At 49.6% G+C, this 21,178-nt stretch overlaps 1 protein-coding gene across 1 annotated transcript in view; it reads right to left on the bottom strand.

The window, feature by feature from the left end:
• LOC119382283 (CRISP/Allergen/PR-1-like) overlaps positions 1 to 21,178 on the bottom strand; it is a 443,882-nt gene that overhangs the window by 211,554 nt on the left and 211,150 nt on the right. The window contains exon 5 of the mRNA XM_037649987.2: positions 2,521 to 2,633. Within this exon, the coding sequence (XP_037505915.2) occupies positions 2,521 to 2,633 (113 nt within the window). The remainder of the gene's footprint in view (positions 1 to 2,520; positions 2,634 to 21,178) is intronic.

Below are 21,178 nucleotides of genomic sequence, written 5' to 3'. Positions count from 1 at the left end.
GCATCGGCACCGGTAGTGCCATGGTGTTAGAATCTCATTTGCACATAAGTCAATCTCTTAATGCTGTGGTGCGCAAAGGAACGAAACACGAAGGAAGGCAAACGAAACACGGCGCAAACTATCAACTGAAAATTTATTGAAACACCAAACATATATATATGTGGTTAGATGACCCCGTGTTAAAGGCACGTGTACACACAACGATTGTCTCACTGACGCGCTTCCAGAAAATTTATCTCCGCAGCAAGTAGTGTGACGGAGGGCTTCGCGACACATTCATCACCAGCTTTGTTGATCAGATAAGCTTCCTCAATTTCACGCGCTACCCTATCTTTGAACCTCGATTCCACCGTCGTCTCAGCGAACTGTGGTGCGCAGCCGCATTCTCTGCAATGCAAGGAAAGGTTAGAGCATGGCTGTCCCTTTAGTGAAGCTTTATGATCCATCAGCCTGTTATTAATACAACGCCCGGTCTGTCCAACATAACGCTTCCCGCACGAAAGCGGAATGTCGTACACCACACCCGTGGCGCATTCAACCTCTTTAGCCCGGTGCTTTACCTTGCAAACACCCTTGTCTGAGTTACCAACTCGCCCAGCAGTCCGTACTTCTCAAGTCAATCTCATCGTATGTAAGCCAAACTTACATCCACAAGATCTTTCAAACTGCTTATGTGTGAAAGTCGCGAGGCGCGAAGCAATCCTAATCTTGCATTCTTCAGAATTCGTAACAAAGCATCACGCAAGACAAATTCCGATAACGACACTATAGCGGCACCAGAATTTGCGCGAAAGCACCGCACGCACTGGAGTACAGAGCACGCTACAGTGGCTAGGAACAAGTGTCATGGCACTGACAGAACTAAAACGAAAGAAAACATCGACAAAACAAAAGATCGGCTGCGCATAGACGTTCGCACGCTTGTTTTTGTCGAGATCGCTCGAGCGCCATCACGCGACGCTGCTCCGCCAATAGGGACGCGTCGACGTATAGTCGCCTGCGCTCGCTGGAGCACTCTGGCAGAAAAATAAAAGAATGTCACTGTCGTCAGCTTTATTCAGGTGGCTTTTGGCAGGCAGTATCAGCTTGAGAAGCGGAGTTCGGCCGAAGTTCATTGCTCCGCAGGGTAGCGTTCCCATAGCAGCATCTGGTATACTAATATACAGGATACATTATTGAATATATCGGAAATAAACACAGATACTCGTTTTGCGAGACGTATCGCGATACAGGCACAAGATACCCAAAGAGCATCTAATATAGTACCTACGATACATGCATCTTCGATGCCGCCCAGCACCTGATGTACGCCAACATAACAGCGTGTATAATAACATTAATTCATGGAGTTTAACGTCCCAAAACCACGGTATGATTATGAGAGACGCCGTAGTGGAGGGTCCCAAAAGTTTTGTCCACCTGGGGTTTTTTAACGTGCGCCTAAATCTAAGTACACGGGCCTCAAGCATTTTCGTCTCCATCGAAAATGCGGCCGCCGCGGCCGCGATTCCCTCCCTCCACCTGCGGGTCAGCAGTCGAACACGATAACCACTAGACCACCGCGGCGGGTCGTAACAGCGTGGAAGCGCCCGCTTCCAGAGTATGTCGCGCACTTCAGAACGTTCCATAAAAACAAGGCTGTGGTGTTTTCATGCGCATTCGATATAGTTAAAAAAATAACAGAATATCCACGGAGTGAATGATGATGAGTGGGCGAAGCTCCGGAGGTTCATCAGTAACCCGTGAATCTTCCGTGAATTCTGCCCAGCACATCATCACCGACGTGAGATCGGGCGCGTTTATACTAAAGGTTCGATCAGAGTTATGACGACTTGCAGCTCACTTTAATTTTACATGTACGCTGTGAATTTTCATTGTTTAGAAAACCATTGCTTTAGAAAACATCTGGCGTCTTTCGTTAAGCAGCTGGCGTCTTTTCGTTTTGCTTTAGAAACATCTGGCGTCTGTTCGCCTTGCTTTTAGAAAACATCTGGCTTCTTTCGTTGGTTTATTTCATCAATCAACGGCGTTTTGAACAAAATTTTTATTGTTTAATCACGCACAGGAGAAATCTCACCAGGCACTACCTTGGAGGTAAACAATGGCTGCTAATGGGAATGAGAGACAGAAGAAGTCGGCTTTTAGCTAACACTTACACTTCTACTTCTACTAACGTTTCCTACTGGAACATGCCAATGGCTGCTAATGGGGAATGAGAGACAGAAGAATTCGGCTTTTAGTTAACGCGCACGCTGTGAAATTTTTATTGTTCAACAACGCGCAGGTGAAATCTCCCACCGGCACCACCTTGGAGGTCAAGATCTGGTACTAGCGTTAAGACTGGTTACGCACTACGACGGGGACGAACGGGTGCCGCTTCAAGGAGCTTCGCCCCTGAAATCTGCCTAGCAATATTTCGTGAACGCTTACAATTTATTACTCACGAATATAATGGCGTGCATTGTAATTTTTTTTGTGTCCACCGTACTTCTTTGGTAAGTATGTAAGTAATTTGCCTACCTTGGTCCGTAGTTGCAAACTTGTGTAGTCTGGTACTTCTTGGCATTCTTGTCGTCGTGCAGAGTGTAGAAAGTGTAGCCGCAACCGACATACCGGGTCTCGCCCCACACCAGCTGCGAGAATAAAGTCAGCAAATCGGCCTCTCGCAATTTGGGGCAATCCACGAGTTGCGCGCGAGAGGGAAGTCTGCATTCCATTCGAGTAACTGTTGTAATAAATTCGAAGGAATTTTTAGCGAAACCAAGGCACATTGAGTGTTTCTATCTATCTATCTATCTATCTATCTATCTATCTATCTATCTATCTATCTATCTATCTATCTATCCGCCTACGTCTGGGTGCTCTTGTGATCGCCTCCTGAAAAATTGGCACGGGAGGGTAAGAGGGTTCGACGAATATGACTGTCTGGTCATGACATGAATAACTTGAAGATCCTATCGCGTACGTCGTCAAACCCTTTCCTCCAGCCACGTGTGGCGCATAGCAATATACTACGGGCCGCGGTATACGGGTATGCGCCACAGGTGATTGACAGTTTATATATGTCCAGGAACGGCGAGAACAGACTTTGGTAACTTAAATGCGAGATCGTTAACAAAAACCGACATCGGCAGCGTTGACCCGACAATGGAAAGAATAAAAATGAGGATCCCAGCAAGAATCGAACCCAAGCACTCTGAGTGGCAATCAGTTATTCTACCACAGAGCCAGGCCAGGTCTAGAAGCTGCTTCGGAAAAACACCTTATGTAGGCGTAACGTCGGTGCAACGTCAATTGTGGATACTTAAGGTTAACAGCACGAAAAATAACACACGGCGGACAGGAAAAAAGACGGGCCACGCGCTGACTTCCAACTGAAATTTTTTTGAAAAGAATTCTTTTATATATACCCCAGTGAACAGAAAACAAGCGGTGAAAAAAGGTGAAAACAGAAGCAAATATTCGAAACAACTAAACATCAACTATCGCTGAGCTTGCTTTGCTTCTGTATTCACCTTTTTTCACCGCTTGTTTTCTGCTCACTCGGGTATATATAAGAGCATTGTTGTCGATAAAATTTCAGTTGGAAGTCAGCGCCTGTCCCGTCTTTTTTTCCTGTCCGCCGTGCGTTATTTTTCGCGCTGTTAACCTTAAAGGGACTGTCTACCGATCTTCATCGCTTTTCTGTCTTGTACCGCAATAGAAAGCGTACCGCCTGAAGTGTCCAACCTTGCAGCGGTTTCTCTGGAAAGTGAGTACAAATTTTTAAAACAGAATTTTTCGATCTTCGTTCGGTCTTCTTCCATTGGCGTGAAACAATGCCACAACACTGGTTGGTGGACGCGATGACAATTTTGGTGCCGGTAATAATTAAAACCGAAAGCACATGTGATTTCTGTAGGATTACTTTATTTTCGCTGAACACTATTGTAATGAATGTAACAGTCGTTTTCAGCGCGCTAGCGGTTAAATGATGCCTTATTATACGATAACACTTATTATTCTGTAATCGCAGTCTATGCGTTTATTTTAGCACTGCTGCCGCAATCCAAGCCAAGTTGATTCATCAAAAAGAGACAATAAATTACACTATTTCCCGCTAAAGTGGACCATGAGGCGTTGCGAAGCCGGAGCGCTTGCACGATCGCATTCCGTTGGCGTTCTTTGGGCATGCTACCGACCTCGCGTCGTGGAACGCGAAGAGAAACGCCACGCGCGTCTTGTCTTCCTCTAGCCTGGCCGTTAGTTCTCACAGGGCGAGGGGGGAACGCAGTCGGCAGGCGTGCGAGAGGGGGGCAGCGTAGGAGAGGAGAGAGAGGGGGAGGGGACGCGCACGCGCTGGTGCTCATCGCGGCGTTGCGCAGGAGAGAATTTCGGCATGTCTAGCCCGCGTTTCAGAGAAAGAGTGGAAAGGGGGAGGGGAGAGGGGGAGGGGAGAGTGGAAGTGGACAGGGTGAGTGGAGAGGGTATACGCATGCGAAGTAAGGGTGGTCACGCCACACACCACCACCACCACCACCACCGGATTGAACTCTGCCATAAGATACTTCGCATCTAATATGCGCGCCTTCACAGCGCAGCACATGTGAGACATCCTAACAACAATACAGCGGCACAGTACGATCAGCGGGAGAGCCGAGCGCATGCCATAGCGCACGAGTTGAAGCAGAAGAAATCGAAGACGGCGCCGCAAGCAGCGCCACCGGGAGCCTTTTTGGATGCGTGAGAAAAAGAAAGGCAAAAAATTACTCTCTCACACAACCGAAAAGTGCCTCAAGTGCGTAAAATACAATTTCAAGTTATACATGTTTGTTTTTAAGCAAAATGAGTCTACTTTCGAGGATTTCTTGTCATACCAGTGGATTGAACCACATCGCCGTTGGGTGAGGCTAGCGGTCATTATTTCACAATTTTTAACATCAAATTAAAAATATAACGCTGTCTTTATGGGGCAAGACATGCTCGTTGCCTACGATGTGACGAATGATCTTCTCATTTTCAACACAATCAGAAAAATTTTTCCGAGTGGTAGACGGTCCCTTTAAAGGCCGACTCCGGTGATTTTTCGAGCTCGATGGATCTCAATGAAATTCGCTGGGTACGTTCCTTTGCACGTTTCCATCATTTATGCCAAATTACAGGCTTGAGACATGAGCAGATCGTTTGCAAATGAATTTTAAATATTGTCTGCAAACGTCCTCCTGGCTTCCCACAATTATTGGCAACATTGCGTCTGTGACGTCAGTATTGGGAAGCCGGCGGAAGTGACTCAGTCGAGGGCACCGCTAACTTCGGCCGCTACAGCGAGCGTCTGCTGTGCTGGTCGAGACACTGTCATTATCAGACGCAGCACTGTCAGTCACAGACATTACAGCTGATGCGCGCCGTGCTCACCTCTCCACTGTGCGGCTGCTCGTCCCGGCTGTCACAGTTTTCATACTCCGCGCCGGCGTGACCGGCATGCCTTGCACGACTTGCTTCGTTCGTAACGACGTTTACGTCATACGTAGACAGTACACTCGGTTGGGTTTCGGTTTCGGTGTTGCGCTTTCTTGCTTATTTAAAATTATTCTCCAATTTGCCGAGTATTTCTGCTGTCGAGCCCGTAACAGGAGTGTCTCAGGAACATAAAATCGCCATTACTTTGACACGGCAAAAAATCGCCGGAGTTGACCTTTAAGTATGCACAACCAACTAGCCCAGACAGCCGCTTTGTCAATTGTGGTTGTAGTGCTGGCTATCTAATTTGAAAACAAAGCAAGAAACACTACATATGTACTCCTACGACACAGGTGTCATGCCAGGCTAAGGTCAATTATAGTTTCAGGGATGGCTCCGCTTTTATAGCAGTCTAATAAACATTACATTTGTATTCCTATGATTCAGCAAGCTATATTCAAGCGTTGCTCGACCCCGGAGGAATACGCTAACTAAAAGTTGCGATGATATTAGACAGTTAAAGGAGAATAGCTGGTTTAGCGGAATAGCGGGATCGAAATGCGCATGCGCAGTACGCTAAACGACCCGCAGCGTTTACCCTACGCACGCTATTTTCCAGATTTAGCGTTACCGTGTTTGCGTGGTTAACGTAGTGTACATAAAACATGGCGGCAGATTTAGACGCCCGCTTCGAACTGAATTTAGCGTTGATGTGGACGGATCCACTTCTTTCGTAGCAAACGACTGTGCGAAATGGTTTCGCTTGCCTTCAGGTAAGTTCGACGAGAGAGCTTCACGGATAACTTAGCGTAGTTTTTGAGATCGCTTCCCATTTCGAACGTCCCTAGGCCTAACTAGAATATCGGTGTATACAAGTCTGCAACATGAAAATTTTCGCTTTTGGTGCGTAGTTCATATTTATTCACATTTGTTGTCACTAAAAAAAGTAGCAATATTGCTGCGTGCGGGGATACAGCTGATCATTCTCGGTTTTGCTCTTTTCACTTTTTTAATGCATTCACCCTTCGCTAGGAGGCGCCACCGCCTGAGCTTGGGCACGTAAACGCTATCCCGCTAAACTAAAACACGCTTTCCGTAACCAAAGTTTGCGGCACGGTAACTCCCACTATCACGCCAACGCTGAACTAATGCTCTCTATTCACATCAGAACATCGTAAAGTTCACTTCGTTTCGATAATACTGACGTACGTGCTCTAACGTGGGTGCTGACGTTACGTCAGAGGATAAGTTACCCTATGAACGCCAGTGTTGTCGACGTGCCTGGTAAGCCCACGAAGTGCACACAACTACTACACTTACACGAACCCGTCGATCCACCTCGTAACGCTTGGCTCAAAACCAAAAAAATGCAGATTAGAGCTACTCGCTGACAGCTCCGCGTGAAACCGATTCCCACAAGGCGTCGGAATCGGACAAATCTCCTTCCAATTTATCTCCACTTGTTTCTTGCCATGATTTTATCCTTTAAATTGTAGTATTCACCATATTCTTATTTTTTTTTCATCTTCGTACAGTTTAAACTAGCGTACAGGGGAGACGGAAAGAAACGCGAACAGAGCGGCGCTCTGTTTTCATCACGCTCTCAACTTGGTGGCAATAAAAAGATGCTAGATGATTCTTGATTGCATCACGGGTGACTCTAGTATAGAGGCTCTTTATCATCGTCCAGGCTACAACTGCTTGAAAATAAATGCGATACAGCAGAGAGGGTAGATGCCGCATGCTCGTGTTTCTTTCCATTTCGTTTTCTTGTTTCCTCGTAATATTTTTTGTGTTTTCATTCATTTGTATAAATGAATGCTGTTTATAACTGGCACTTACTTCTTTGTCCTGTTTTTTGTTCTCTCAAGCTTCATTATCCTCCGCTTTTCATCTTCCGTACACTTGTTTCTTCAGTATTAAAAATGTTCTCGTGGTGCTATTATTTGTACAATTTTGGGCTGTCTACACCCAATTACATTTTGCGAAGCTCCCCTTTCCCAGTGCCGATAACAATAATCTCTTGGGTTTAACGTCCCAAAACCACGATATGATTATGACAGACGCCGTAGTGGAGGGCTCTGGAAATTTCGACCACCTGGGGTTCTTTAACGCGCACCTAAATCTAAGTACACGGGCCTCAAACATTTTCGCCTCCATCGAAAATGCAGCCGCCGCGGACTGGATTCTATCCCGCGACCATCGGGTCAGCAGTCGAGCGCCATAACCTCTACACCAGCGTGGCAGGGCGTACCCAATGCCGAAAGCTGATCATTTAGGCCGGCTGGTGATCAGTGATTTCGTCAAGGATAGATCGGAATTTTAAGGTCTTCGTTTTGTCCTCGTTTAAAATACCACGCTGTTCTTGACAAAATGAAAAATTACCCAGTGCCCTTGCTGGGCTTGTAACGTATTTCAAGCAAATAAATAAACATTACACTGTCACATTGAAAATGAAGAGTAGTAGTTAGTAGACTGCGTCCCCTAACTTTAAACAGAAGGAAAAGGAAAATAAAAAAAGTGTGCAAGTAGGGCGCAACTTGAGCAAAAAAAAGTGAGAAGCAGCTGCTGCGAATGAGCCATGGATGTACCGATTCCGAAGAACTGCTCATTCGCTCACCACAAATGATTCTCCCCTCAATGTAGGCAGCGCGAAACTTTACTACGGACAGCTAGAAAAAGGACAAACTACAAGCGCCCACTTCCACTGAATGTTTATTGCGAGATACGCATTCATATATAGGCGCATGGAAACAGGAGAAAAAACATGGCTGATCCCTCCGTCATAGGAATCGGTATAACACGAAAGTGAAACGTGTATTCACAGAAGTAGTTGATTGTTTGTTGTGCAATGATATATGAGAGCTTGTACAATGTCTATTAAAGGAGTACTGACACGATTTTGAGACATCACAAAACGGACAGTTTCCAGTTTCTTTGGTATGGATTGTCAACGCTCTCGACACACCAGAGTCGGAGAACACGTAAAAAATAATTTAATTTGACTTTGAAGTTTTTGTCGCTGAGCATCTGCAAGCCAGCCTGCAATGGACATTATCCCGACGAGTCAACACAGTTCCCCCAAGGTTGCGATCTCTGCGTCCTGCATGCAGCCTAAATCGCTGAAAGCACTGCCACTGGACGAAAATTCACTCATCCTTTCTTATGTGCACCGCGAGAAGATGACAGATTCAGGGGCGTAGCCAGAAATTTTTTTCGGGGGGGGGGGGGGGGTTCAACCATACTTTATGTATGTTCGTGCGTGCGTTTGTATGTGTGCATGCTCTATACGCAAGCAAAACTGAAAAAATTTCGGGGGCGGGGGGTTGAACCCCCCCAACCCCCCCCCCCCCCCTTGGCTACGCCCCTGGACAGATTGTATGCCCGTGACGTCACACTGCTATGAGGCGTCACTAAGAAGCCGCCCCCTTGATATCGCAACCGAAAGTGTCTTTTTAAGATAGCTGTAACTAAAACATATTCGATGCATTCTCAGGCACCACAATACTCGTTTTAGGTTTCTCCACACCAGTGTTTTTATTTAGAGCAACAATCCGAAAATCTCTAAATTCGTGTCAACACTCCTTTAACGTTTGGCAGCTACAGCACTGTTTGACGTAGATGCACCCATCCTGACACCTAGTGGCACACCTCCATCGCGACGGCTAACGCCCATGATCGTGATTTAACCACTGTGGTAGCTAAATTTGCTAACGTACGCCTTGACACCGCATATCGTGAATCCCGCGCAAAGATGGCATCATCAACAAACACATAGTAAACACTGGTACTCGATATGCACTTCTTCAAAGGGTCGTTAATTAAGGAGAGACACGGCACGTGGTGCGCCTCCCTAGTAATAAGGTTACCTACGCCTGCGCTCATGCATACACTACCACAGCGCTTCAACAACACGGGAGGCATAGATTCGTAGCATGAGCCGCGAAGGCGTTCCACGTCTCGCTCCAGAATGCACCACGTTCGCCGCCGACATCGTTGCCTTTCTGCGGCGCTTACTGCAGCAGATTTAGTAGTCGGTGCTATCACATTCGAAGAAGTAGGCGCCGGAGAAACATCATTGGTGCATGTGGCAGCTACACTTCTCCAACAACGAGCCGTCACACGCTAACACGAAGTGAAAGGCGAAGAACATAACGGCGTCTACGGCGACTCTTCGATGCTAGAGTCACTGGAAAATTTCAGAGTACCGCAAAGGTAAGCTGCACGCGGGCGAATATTGAGCGGCGGCGGCCATTTCCCTTCCGGACGGCGCGTTGGTAGCGCATGTTGAGAAGTGACTGATCTTTTCGCCTCGATGCCGTGTTACGCTCGGCGTAACTGCAATATGTGTGTGTGTTTCTTCAAAAGGATATCAGAAGTGATTTCGAGTCATCGACAATCATGAATCGACTGCGCGGTAAGCGGTGTAGCTAATGACACGTGCGGCGAATGCTGCCATGTGCTCGCGAACTCTGTTCGTGGCTTCATCAGTCTCTTTTCGTTTCACGGCCGGGTGTGTTCGCAAGGTGCGGAGCTGTAGACATAGTTGCATTAGCGTAATGACCGTGCTAGATGCCATTTACTTCGACACTTGGTGAATGTTGATGGTTTGCGCTAGCTTTGCAGTCGGTGTTCAGGTTCACTTCATAGCGCATTCGAGAACATTATCGAACATCGAGAACATTCAGCATTGCGTCCTTCGACTGACCGCTGACGCATACCTTACTTGCGCACCATGCTTGCTGTTCAGCTAGGTGTTATCTGTAATAGAAGTGGTGTGTGTACGGTAAGTGGAAGTTGTGCGTGAAGTATTTGTGTCGGCTCGGAACGCCAGCAGTCGAACGCACGGGCGAATCGGCATGCGGTAGGTAAGGTGCATCTTATTTTGCGAATACGTTGTCATTTCCTGACAGATACGTCACTACTGAGTTGTTTAATTTCCTATTTTTTGTCTCCTTAATATTCCGAACGTTGCAGTTCATTTGCAAATATTTTGCTGTGTTCCGACGAAGTTTTTTTTTTTTTTTTTTGGCGTTGCCAGCGCGTAAACGACTGGGGTTCGGTTTCTGCACTGCTTTTAATTTCAACTTTTTTTTTTTCGTAATGCACTCTTGTTAAAACTTCCTCGGCGCAGTGCTTTATGTTATTTTGATCAGAAATGGCACATCCCGAAAATCTTGAACGCGCATGCTACTGCAACACAGTATGTGTATAGCTAGGGCTCGCATGAAATCGATTCCCTCAATGCATGAGAGGATAAGCCAATTTTTTTTTTTTGCTCTGACCATTTCTCACCCACTAAACAGTATTGTAAAGGTACGCTCGGCGCAATGCAGCATTAGCAACATTCTTTTTTGAAAAAAATAAAATTCGCTTAATAACATTGCCTTATACCAAGTTAATCAACAGAGTTCCACGCTTCAGTATTGCGCAGTGGCAAATGATCATGCGACAATTGCCTTCAAGGTATACAGTAAACAGTTATTATTTTAATAAGTGTTCGATTTCGCTATCGTGCGTGACACGCTTATAACTCGAAATGCATGCACAATCTGTTCAACAGATCGAGATATAAACAGCCGAGCAAATAGAAAGGTATGTAGTATGTAGTTTTCAATATCGCTGAACATAGCGAACCGAAAAGGTGAAGTATCCTGTTGCATGAGAGCTTTTCCAGCAAAGTTTGTGTAGTTCACTGCAGAAAGGTGTGTTCTTCGAGGGGGGCGAATTTCATTCCGCGGCCAACTATGCAGCCAAGTACAACGACGCCCTTTGACGTTAATGTTTCCCACACGGAATGCAAAAATATACGAAATTCCCGGATTAGCTCACCAGCAACGTTCGGTTACTGGTGAGCTACTCTCTGGCATCTGCATGACGCGTTTCAAAAAGCGACGAAGTTCTTCTAGGGACCGTGGTACTGCTGAATGTCGGGCCGCGCACTGCATTAAACGCATCTGCACCCAAAGCGCTTGGAAGGGATATGGCGGCGAGATGTCACGTGACGAGGTAAGCCAATCGCGTCGGCGGCGGCGCGCGGAAAACAGATGCAATACTCTGAAATTTTTCTAGTGACTCTATTCGATGCTAACGCGGCCAGTCTCTTCGCTGGTATCGAGACGCTCTAACTGCGTCGTCGCCAAATCAGGCTAATGAAAGAAACCCACGTGAAGATAAAAGATCTCTCGGTTGTGGATGTGTGAGGACTGGCTCCCGCTTCTGAAAATGATTTGGGTGTTTTAATTTGTGCCCAGTTTGACGCTTAAAGTTGCGGTGATCACGTCGATACTCTATTTTTGGAGGTGGGCGGACTTTTTGCAATAGTATCACCCGTTTTCGTCCGGACCACGCCGCTGCCGAGCAAACGCTAACCGCGTTTGGGTTGACCCGGCGAGGTGCAGCGGCGTCCGCCTCTTTTCTCGCTTGTGCGGACATTGAGACTGTGCAGTGATGGAAGTGGAAGGGGGGCCTCTGACTTCCGAAGAGTTTTCCAAGGATTCCGGATGGCAAACAGTAGCTGCCAGGGGCTCCCGAGCCAAATCGGCGCCCGTCGAGCGAGCTGGCGCCATTTCCACTGGCGCTAACCCAAACGACGATGTGGCCGCCCAAGGTCGTAGAGACCGCGGCAGAGCTAAAGCCAAGATTATATTCAGGGTGTAAGGATGCTCCCGCTGCCCAAAGACGGCGCGAAGATCATTGTCAGGCCAGCAGCAGGGTGGGCCCGACCGTTGTGGCCGAGGCCATATGGAACGCCGTCGGCATCGACTCGGTGACGCGGTACTCTGACACAATGTGCCCGAATTTTCAACAAAACATCATGGTCGTCAGTACCCCCAGCAGAGAAAACGCGACCCGTTACGTCAAGGTCGAATGCATCGCCATTGGCGGTCAGCAGCACGAAGTCAACGCGTACGAAGCGGCGCCCCACTCCACGTGCAAAGGCGTCATCCGTGGCATAGCACCAAGTGACGGCCCGGAGGAGCTCGACTGCAAGATCGTCACCTCGAAGAACCCGCAGGCCATGGGGGACGAACGAATCAAGAACACGGGTACCGTGGTTGTGGTCTTCGACGGCTATAAGGTGCCAAACTACGTCTCGTACGGCGGTACGCTCGTCAGGTGTGCCTTGTATCGAAAGCAAGTAGAGGTGTGCTACGCCTGTGGCCGCCTTGGGCATCGAGCAGACGTGTGCTCTTGTCCAGACGAAGCCGTGTGCAGGGGATGCGGCATAGCCAAACTGGATGAACAGCACAAGTGCAGACTGTGCGGCGGTCGGCACCTCACCGCCGCCAAGGAGTGCCAGGTACCAGACACCGTACCTCGTCAGACGCAGACGCGGAGAGCAATCCCGGGACAACAGAAGCAAGTCTCCGGCCTTCGCCTAGGACGACCGACAGTTCCCGGCCCACGCCGGTCGCTCCGCGTCCTGCGGAAGCTCTAGTTCCAGGAGTCCCTCTCCGCCGACTACCGCTGGGCCTTCCGAACTCCGTTCCAGGCCCAGAAAGAGATCCAAATCCAGGGGCATATCCGGACCCAGGGGAAAGTCCAGGAGCCGTTCCCGGAGCCGCTCCGTCTCCAGGACCCGATCCGGTTCCAGCGTCGGCCAGCAGAAGAAGATGAAGTCGAACCTAACGTGGGCCGATAAACTTCGTGGCGGCTGCGAAGCGGGACCCTCTCGGGGCCCAGGCGACCTGCTCCCAGAGCAAGCTAGGGACGTCGAGGTAACGCGCCTTCAGAAGGAAAACGCGCAATTAAAGGAAATTATCAAAAAGATGGCTAGCGAAATGACAGAGATTAGGAAATTGGTTATCAATCACAGTTCTTCAGGGAAAGCGTCGGCTCTCACCACCACCGAAGTACCGATTCCGGCTAGCGACTCAGTCGGGGCCCTCAAGCGCAGGGCACTTTCCAGTAAGGAAGAATCAGGCTCGCAAATTATTGAGATAAAGGGCATGTTGGCCACACTCACTGCAAGTGTGCAGCAGTTACAGCAAAGTTTAGCACAAGTGCAAGTCGCCCTAGGGGACCCTTAGAGAGGCCTAGGTACGCTGGCCGATCGCATGGACGCCCTCGAGCGTCTGGTAATCCCAAGTAATACGTCCGCAACTCCAATGCAGGTCGTTGTTCCGGACGCGTCGGGGAATAGAATCAGGGCTATGAGCACAACAGCGCATCAGAGTGGGGGACACTTTTTACGTGCGGCTTCGCTTACAGTGGGCAGTACAGAAAATCTGCCTAATCATGGATAGGCCCAAAGAAACGTTCAGAATTTGGCAATGGAACTGCAGGGGGTACTCCAACAAGAGGACTCCGTTGCAGCAATACTTTCGATCGCTAGTTAACCACACGTAATAGCATTACAGGAAACCCTCGTTTCTGCCGCATCCCTTTCCGGTTATCGGGCTGTCTCCGGGCAGCCCGGCGGTCGGGGAGTATGCACGTTAGTTGATAAGAAGAATACGCTCTTTTCTCACGATCTGAAGCTGGCGAGTTGCAATGTCGAATATGTCATGTTGGAAGTTCTGCTGAACACGCGACAACGCAACCAGCGAAGAAACAGCGTGTTTATACTCAATATTTACAGTAATACCAGGGACTGCCTACAGCAGTTCAAGACGATATTCAAGAAGTCCGTCGACCTGGCCGGCACCCATCCCCTTGTCGTCGTCGGGGACTTCAATGCCCCGTACGTACTATGGGGCTGCGTCTACGACACGAGCAAAGGCCGGGGTCTGTGGCAGAACGCCAATGAAATGGACCTCACGCTCATGATGGACAAGGCGTTCCCGACCCGAATCGGCAACTCAGTGACCAGGGACACCACCCCCGATCTGTCGTTCATGAAGAACGTTGACGGAGCCGAGTGGAGTAACACCGCAATGGATTTTGGTAGCGACCATTACGTGCCCGAGACTCGCTTTGACGTCGCCCGAAGTAAAACCAGAGAATTCACCGTCACAGATTGGGATCAATTTCGCGAGCTGCGCGACAACGAAAGTGCACCCGCTCTCAGAGACCTGGAAGACTGGTGCGAGCGAATCAAAAGTTACGTGGAGAGCTCTACCAAGAAGAACGTCACCGACCTGTAGGTAGAGATGATAGATAGTAGGCTAGCCCATCTGATTGAGGCCAAGCAGGCGCTGCTCCTCCGGTAGAAGGGACAACGGTTCAACCGACGACTGCGGAAAAAGGTCTCACAGCTCAACAAGACCATCGAAGATCACTGTCGGACCCTGTGGAAGCAGCAATGGGACGAGGTCTGCGACTCGATCGACGGCCAGATGCGCAACGGAAAAGCCTGGGGCTTGCTCAAACATCTCGACGAGGGCGGCACGAGATTCACACGCTCGCCAGAGCCCTGCACAAAGCTACCAGATCCTGTTCCAGAGACGAGCTGGTTGCCAAGATCATGAAGAAGTATCTGCCCGTAAAGCACGGCGATGAGGAGGTCCTGTTTGCCGAGTACCTCGGCCCGGCCCGTCCGGAGCTGGACGAAGACTTCACCGTGGCGGAAGTCAGGCAAGCCATTTTTGCACTCAACAGAAAGTCGGTGCCGGGCCCCGACGGAATCACCAATAGGATGCTGCGGAATATCGACGAACGTTCGATCGAATACCTAATCAAGAAGGTCAACGAGACGTGGAGAAACAGCAGTGTCCTAGAAAAATGGAAGACGGCCAACACCGTCCTGATCCCCAAACCAGGCAACGCTGCGAATGTTGATTACCTCCGACCCATCTCTCTCACGTCTTGCGTCAGTAAAGTGGCGGAGCACGTCGTCCTCAACAGACTAAGCAGATATCTCGAAGACAACGTCTATACCCTGTGGGGTCTGAGCGATAAAACCGCCGCCGCCCTCGGAACACACGGAGACAGTTCACGCGGTCGTACAACAAAACACGGAGGTTTAGTAACACAGTTCTTTACATAAAGCGAGCTCGCCAGCCGAATTAGTAAACGTAACACGCTAACAATGAATACTGGGAAACATATAACTCACACTTAAGACAAATATAAGACATGCAGTACAATATAACATAACACATAATAAGGCAAAATAAGACAACATAATACAATACAAATGCGGTGGCGGCGCCGCAGATGCACGACTCACCACGAGGCCCGAGGGCAGCGAGCCGCGGTACCGTCCCCCGGACCCACCGCGACGAGACGCCCATCCGCGCCCGCAGCCACACCCCAAAAAGAGACTCACTGCCGTTTCTATGCGCCGGCCTAAATTCGCGGCGGCGATGCCGGCGCCACCGCGCTGAACTCGGGTTACAGTGGTTACAGCCAGCGCATCATTGACCTTGGACGAACGCCTCGGCTTACGCCAAGCACGTGCGTTCCAAACACAGCGGCCGCGCCCAAGCTACGGCAGTCGCCTTTACAGGGGTGATATAGCACCCCCACATCCCCCCAACCTTAAATCAAACACATATCCCGGAAAAAAGACTTAAAAACAAAACAGCTACACAAGCTCTACAAAAGAACATGTGGCGTAAATGTCGCTACAGAATGTCCGTGCACTCCGACACAGCCGCTGGTCGACACCGCTGCACTGGCTTGACCTCCGTCCCGGAATCGCAAAGGCAACGTGGCCGTCGGCGAGAGAGAGCATCGCTCGCGCAGACACGTCTTTTGGTTGCGGGCAGCACTCAACGAGAGCGCCGATTTGAAGGCAGCCACGCAGGTCACGGACATGTCGGCCATCGGTGAAGACGATGTGCAGCAAACAGTCCAGCCGCGGGTTACAAGTCCCACTGCGTACACGCTCGAAGGAACGGTGCAGTCCGGCTGGCAATGACATCGGCGGTGACTGAGGCGACAAATTCAAGTGAACGGTTGCTTTTTTTTAGTTCAATCATGCCACGCAAGCTAAACTGAGGGAAGCTGAGTGCAACAACAACGCCACAATCCAACGGGTTGTGTCTCACGTGCAACAGGCAGCTAAGCAAAGCCTTAGGCCTAACGACTCGCTTGACACAACCGGCATCCAAAACAAGCACTCGCACAGGCGCAGAAGAGGCAGCCGCGAGGAGACATCAGCTCTGTGAGGTGGCCCTAAGCGCTCGCTGCACACAGCAGCTTACCGAGCGATCGGCGTCCACCGTCCCGGACGATGTCACGACGCCCCGGCGTCGAGCCGCAATGCCAGCAGCAACGACACCCGTGGCCCCTGGCCACCCGGCTACACAAGCCGCGACTCCCAGAGTCAAAGAGACAGAAGAAAACTATTTACAGAAAAACTCGGACCACCTACGAGGCTTCTGTACTCACTCGCATCGCGCTTGCCTACCATCCACGTTCTCTGTGCTTCGCTCTCCCAGGATGCGGACCATGTGACTCTCGTACCGACGCTCAACGACCTTCTTAAAAATAAAAATGAACCGCCTGCGAACAGATAAAACTAAGCGTGCCGACAAGTTCGAACACGCCTTAGCAACCGATCTCATCGCGCTCTCCAAAAAGCACGCCGCCGACGCTAGCGATGAAAATCCCCCCCTTAGGCTTACTTTACCCGGCTCACATAAATGTTGCCCCGAACCGCGAAAACTGTCGTCCGATGCTCCAAGAGCGCCACGTTGGGCAGCCAGTGTGGGGTCTGAGCGATATAACCGCCGCCGCCGCTCTCGGAACACACGGAGACAGTTCACGCGGTCGGGCAACAAACAGGGAGATTTATTAAACACTTCTTTAAAACATATATGGCGAGCTCGCCGGCCGAATTAGTAAACGTAACACGCCAACAATGAATACTGGAAACATATAACACACTCAAGAGAATGTAAGACATGCAATAACATATAACAAGACATAGATAAGACATAAAATAAGACAACATAATAACGCACACTTAAGACAAATATAAGACATGCAGTACAATATAACATAAGACATAATAAGACAAAATAAGACAACATAATACAATACAAATGCGGTGGCGGCGCCGCATATGCACGACTCACCACGAGGGCCCGAGGGCAGCGAGCCGCGGTACCGTCCCCCGGACCCACCGCGACGAGACGCCCATCCGCGCCCGCCTTGCTCGGACTCGACCTCGAGAAGGCGTTTGACAACGCTCTCCATGCATACATCCTGTCTTCTGTCGCGGTCCTCGAGCTGGGCCCCAGACTGTATAACCACGTCCGTTCGTTCCTGACCGGTAGAAAAGCGACGCTGCGATTTGGCGACTTCATCTCCGACGAAGTGTTCCTGGGCCCACGGGGTACGCCGCAAGGCTCTGTCATTTCGCTCACTCCCTTCAGCATCTGCATGGTCGGACTCTCGAGGTAGCTGGCTCAAGTCGAAGGCATCAACACACCATCTACGCTGATGACATCACGATCTGGTCCACCGGCGGTAGTGAAGGGCAAGTAGAAAGTGCCATGCAAGAGACCGTAGACGTCACGGAACAATACCTGCTACCCACCGGGCTAAGGTGCTCCCCGACCAAATCGGACCTCCTACTTTACAGAAAGAAATAGGGGGCAGACCCAAGGGCTGGAAGCCGGTCTCCGAAGGTGACATTCACCTGTTCACTCGGAGCGGCGACCCGATACCCAGGATCTACACCATCAGAGTCCTGGGTATGTTCACCGAATGGCGTGGGGCAACGGCACTGCGTTGCGCAAGATTATCGCAAAAACCGATAACGCTTTTCGCCTCGTGCGAAGGGTCACGAAGAAACGTCAAGTCCTCAAGGAGGACAACCTGCTTGGGCTCATCAACGCCTTTGTGCTGTGTCACTTCACCTACACGGTGGCCATGCACAACTGGCTCAGAGCAGAGCGGGACAAACTGATGCCCTCATTAGAAAAATCGTCAAGCGAGCACTCAAGCTGCCCGTCAGAACGCACACCGAGGACCACCTCCGGCTCCGCATACACAACACCGTGGAGGAAATTGCCGAGGCTCCGGAACGGGCCCAGCTAACTCGGCTGTCCATCACGCCGGCCGGCAGGCGGATTCTAGAGGAGATCGGACTCGCCCCTACCAAGAACTTGGCTTGCAACATCCAAATCCCCAGAGAAATAAGGGAGAAGGTGGTCGTCGCCCCGCTGCCCCGCAATATCCATCCTGTGCACAACGCAGGTTGTCGCAAGGCAAGAGCGTCAAAGATCCTAAGCAAATCGCTAATGACAAGGCTGAAGCAAGCTTCGTGGACGCCGCCGCGCACCGAGACGGCAAGGCTTTTGCGGTTTCCGTCGTGGACACGCTGGGCAAAGTCATCAACTGTGCCTCGATTCGGACGACGGACCCTGAGGTGGCCGAGCAAGTGGCCATTGCACTCGCCATGCAAGACGGTCGGAGAGACCGTCAGGGCATTGCAGAGAGGCCCGGTTGCCCGGCAGGTAGTTGAAATTCTGAAAGGCTCCAAAAACAGTGACAGCTCCACACACGCCATCTCTTGGTTCCCTGCCCACGTCGGGCCGATCGAAGGGCTTCCTCTTAACCTCAACGAGTCTGCCCACGAGGCTGCACGTGACTTTACCGACCGCACTGCCCTCGGATCAGGCGATTTTCCTCCCGGGCACAGGGACGCTCTAGCACGCACAATGAAATTACTAAATTCTTTTACTTAGAGAGGAGGGTCCAAGCTAAGCAGGCCGCAGGCGGTCACGCCCAGACTCCTGCAAACTAACTCCTACCCAAATCCGGCGTCTCTTAATAGCATATATCCGGAAATTTACCCGAAGAGTTCTTGCGCAGCCTGTGGCAAGGCTGCTACTTTATCTCACATGCTCTGGGAGTGCGGGTCGTTGGGCCCGAAGTTCACCAAGGAAGAGTGGGACGCGCTCCTACGAAGTCCCGTCTATGAGGACCAAACCCTGGCCGTCCAGCGCGCCCGTGATCGGGCCGGCAGGCTAGACTTGTCGGTCCCGTCGTGGGACTAGCTGGGTGCGCAATTAATCGCGTATTGATGGACCAAATAAACGTTTATTCACTCACTCACTCATCACTCACTCACTTACTCAAACCCACGTGAGTGGTATGACGAATTGAGGCGCCATCCATGGACCGGGATCAGAGTTAAAATCTGCGTTCCGTCTCTTTCTCCCTACTCTCGTCAGCCCCCTCTCTGGCGGGATCAACTCCCTCTCCTCCGGGAGGCGCGCTTTCCGCCGCCTAGCTGGCGCCGCCGACTTTGAAATCCGTTAGAAAGTTTCGTGTCTGGCGTTGGTAAGGCGTGCGTTAGCCGCTCGTCCGTTTCATGGTGCTCGCTCGCTGTGTGCTTGTGCGACGCGATGTTTTACCACTCGCACTGTTCGTGCGGAGTGCTTTGTTGCTCGAATACTTCCAGAACTAGTCCCGGAATATATGTACCGGCCCCAAAAAGGACGACAGTTGAGCGTGGCCTTTGAGACGCTGTTTTAATTGTGTCAATTTGAATTCACGTCCATACCAAGTAGCTGTTCTCTGCAGTGGGGCTGCAGTTAATGTTTCCAAAAATGACTGATTTGAAAAGGGCACGATGCTGCGTTGAAATCGTTATACGAACAGGCAGCGGACATGAAGCCCATGCGACGTAACTATAGTTACAAGTTCGCAACTCTCGCAGAACCGCGTGATTGAGTGTGTGCTTTGCATTAGTCTCCGGTTAATTACTCGCCATCGCCTATAACCACGTTTGTGACACATTAGGTTTGTCAAGGCACTCCATGATGTTATTGTATAGGTATAACCATGCTGTGATGTACTAGCATATTTATGATCATGTTTCTCTGTTTACGCATGTATCCTGTATTTTTGTATTATGTACTTTATGTATCCCCCCCACTGTAATGCCTATGAAGGCGCTGTAGGTATTTGATCAAAAAAAAGAAAAAAGATGTATGAAAACTTGTGCTGCTCTGAGGCGAACAAACGAGTTCACTTTTGTACGATTCCACGGCGCTGTTTATCTGATTGGAACTTGTACCTTTTCTTCAGGGTGGAAGCTTTTTTTAAAGTATTCCGGAACGCCACACAGCTGATCAGTGCACCCAGAGAAAAGCTAGAGAATTGCAGAATCGGCGCATTTCAAAAGAGATGCCATGAACCTCCCGATATCATCCGTTTATTTTCTCCGCGTTTGTCATCACTAGTTATATGAAAATCGACGTTTTTGGAAATGTAGTCAATAAAGTGCGGCCAATATTAGTTGTGTTATATGTGGAGTTCATCTTGACATCTTTAAAATGATCTTTACATTATTATTCTTTTTAGGTATTTCAACTGCTGTCATTGTTTTCGCATTGCAATGAATGTTCAATTTTGTTAGTTATGATAATTTTGTGCAATATCGTGCGCAAATATCAGAAGCTTTTCCGCACTTTTTTAGTATAAAAATTGTATTTTTTAATTATGTGCCCTATGTTCTGCTTTTTTTTATTCCGCTGTTCCTTAAGTTTTTAACTTTGCCGAGAGCTTTCGTGTTGTTTAGTGATCATAAACACGTGTATGTTAATCTTCTGTTAATCACTTCTGTTATTTTCCTGAGCCTGTATCGCACCATATTTGATCAAAATGTTGATTTTTGGAAACGAGGACAATAAAACGAGACCAAAGATATTTCGTGTTCTGAGTGCAATTCATTCTTTCGCGTTCTGGCACATGCTGCACGACTGCAGTGTTTGCAGAATGCCTGATTGCAAATTGCGTACATTCAAACGCTCAACGAACGCGCGGCACAGCACGCGCAGCGGATGCAAAAAAAAGCACCTGGCGCAGAACGCGGACGAAGGGGTCATAAGAA

The sequence above is a fragment of the Rhipicephalus sanguineus genome, chromosome 2 (assembly GCF_013339695.2).
Source record: "Rhipicephalus sanguineus isolate Rsan-2018 chromosome 2, BIME_Rsan_1.4, whole genome shotgun sequence".
NCBI lineage: Eukaryota > Metazoa > Arthropoda > Arachnida > Ixodida > Ixodidae > Rhipicephalus > Rhipicephalus sanguineus.
The sequence above is the reverse complement of the archived record's forward strand: the minus strand, read 5'-3'. Positions and strand labels throughout refer to the sequence as shown.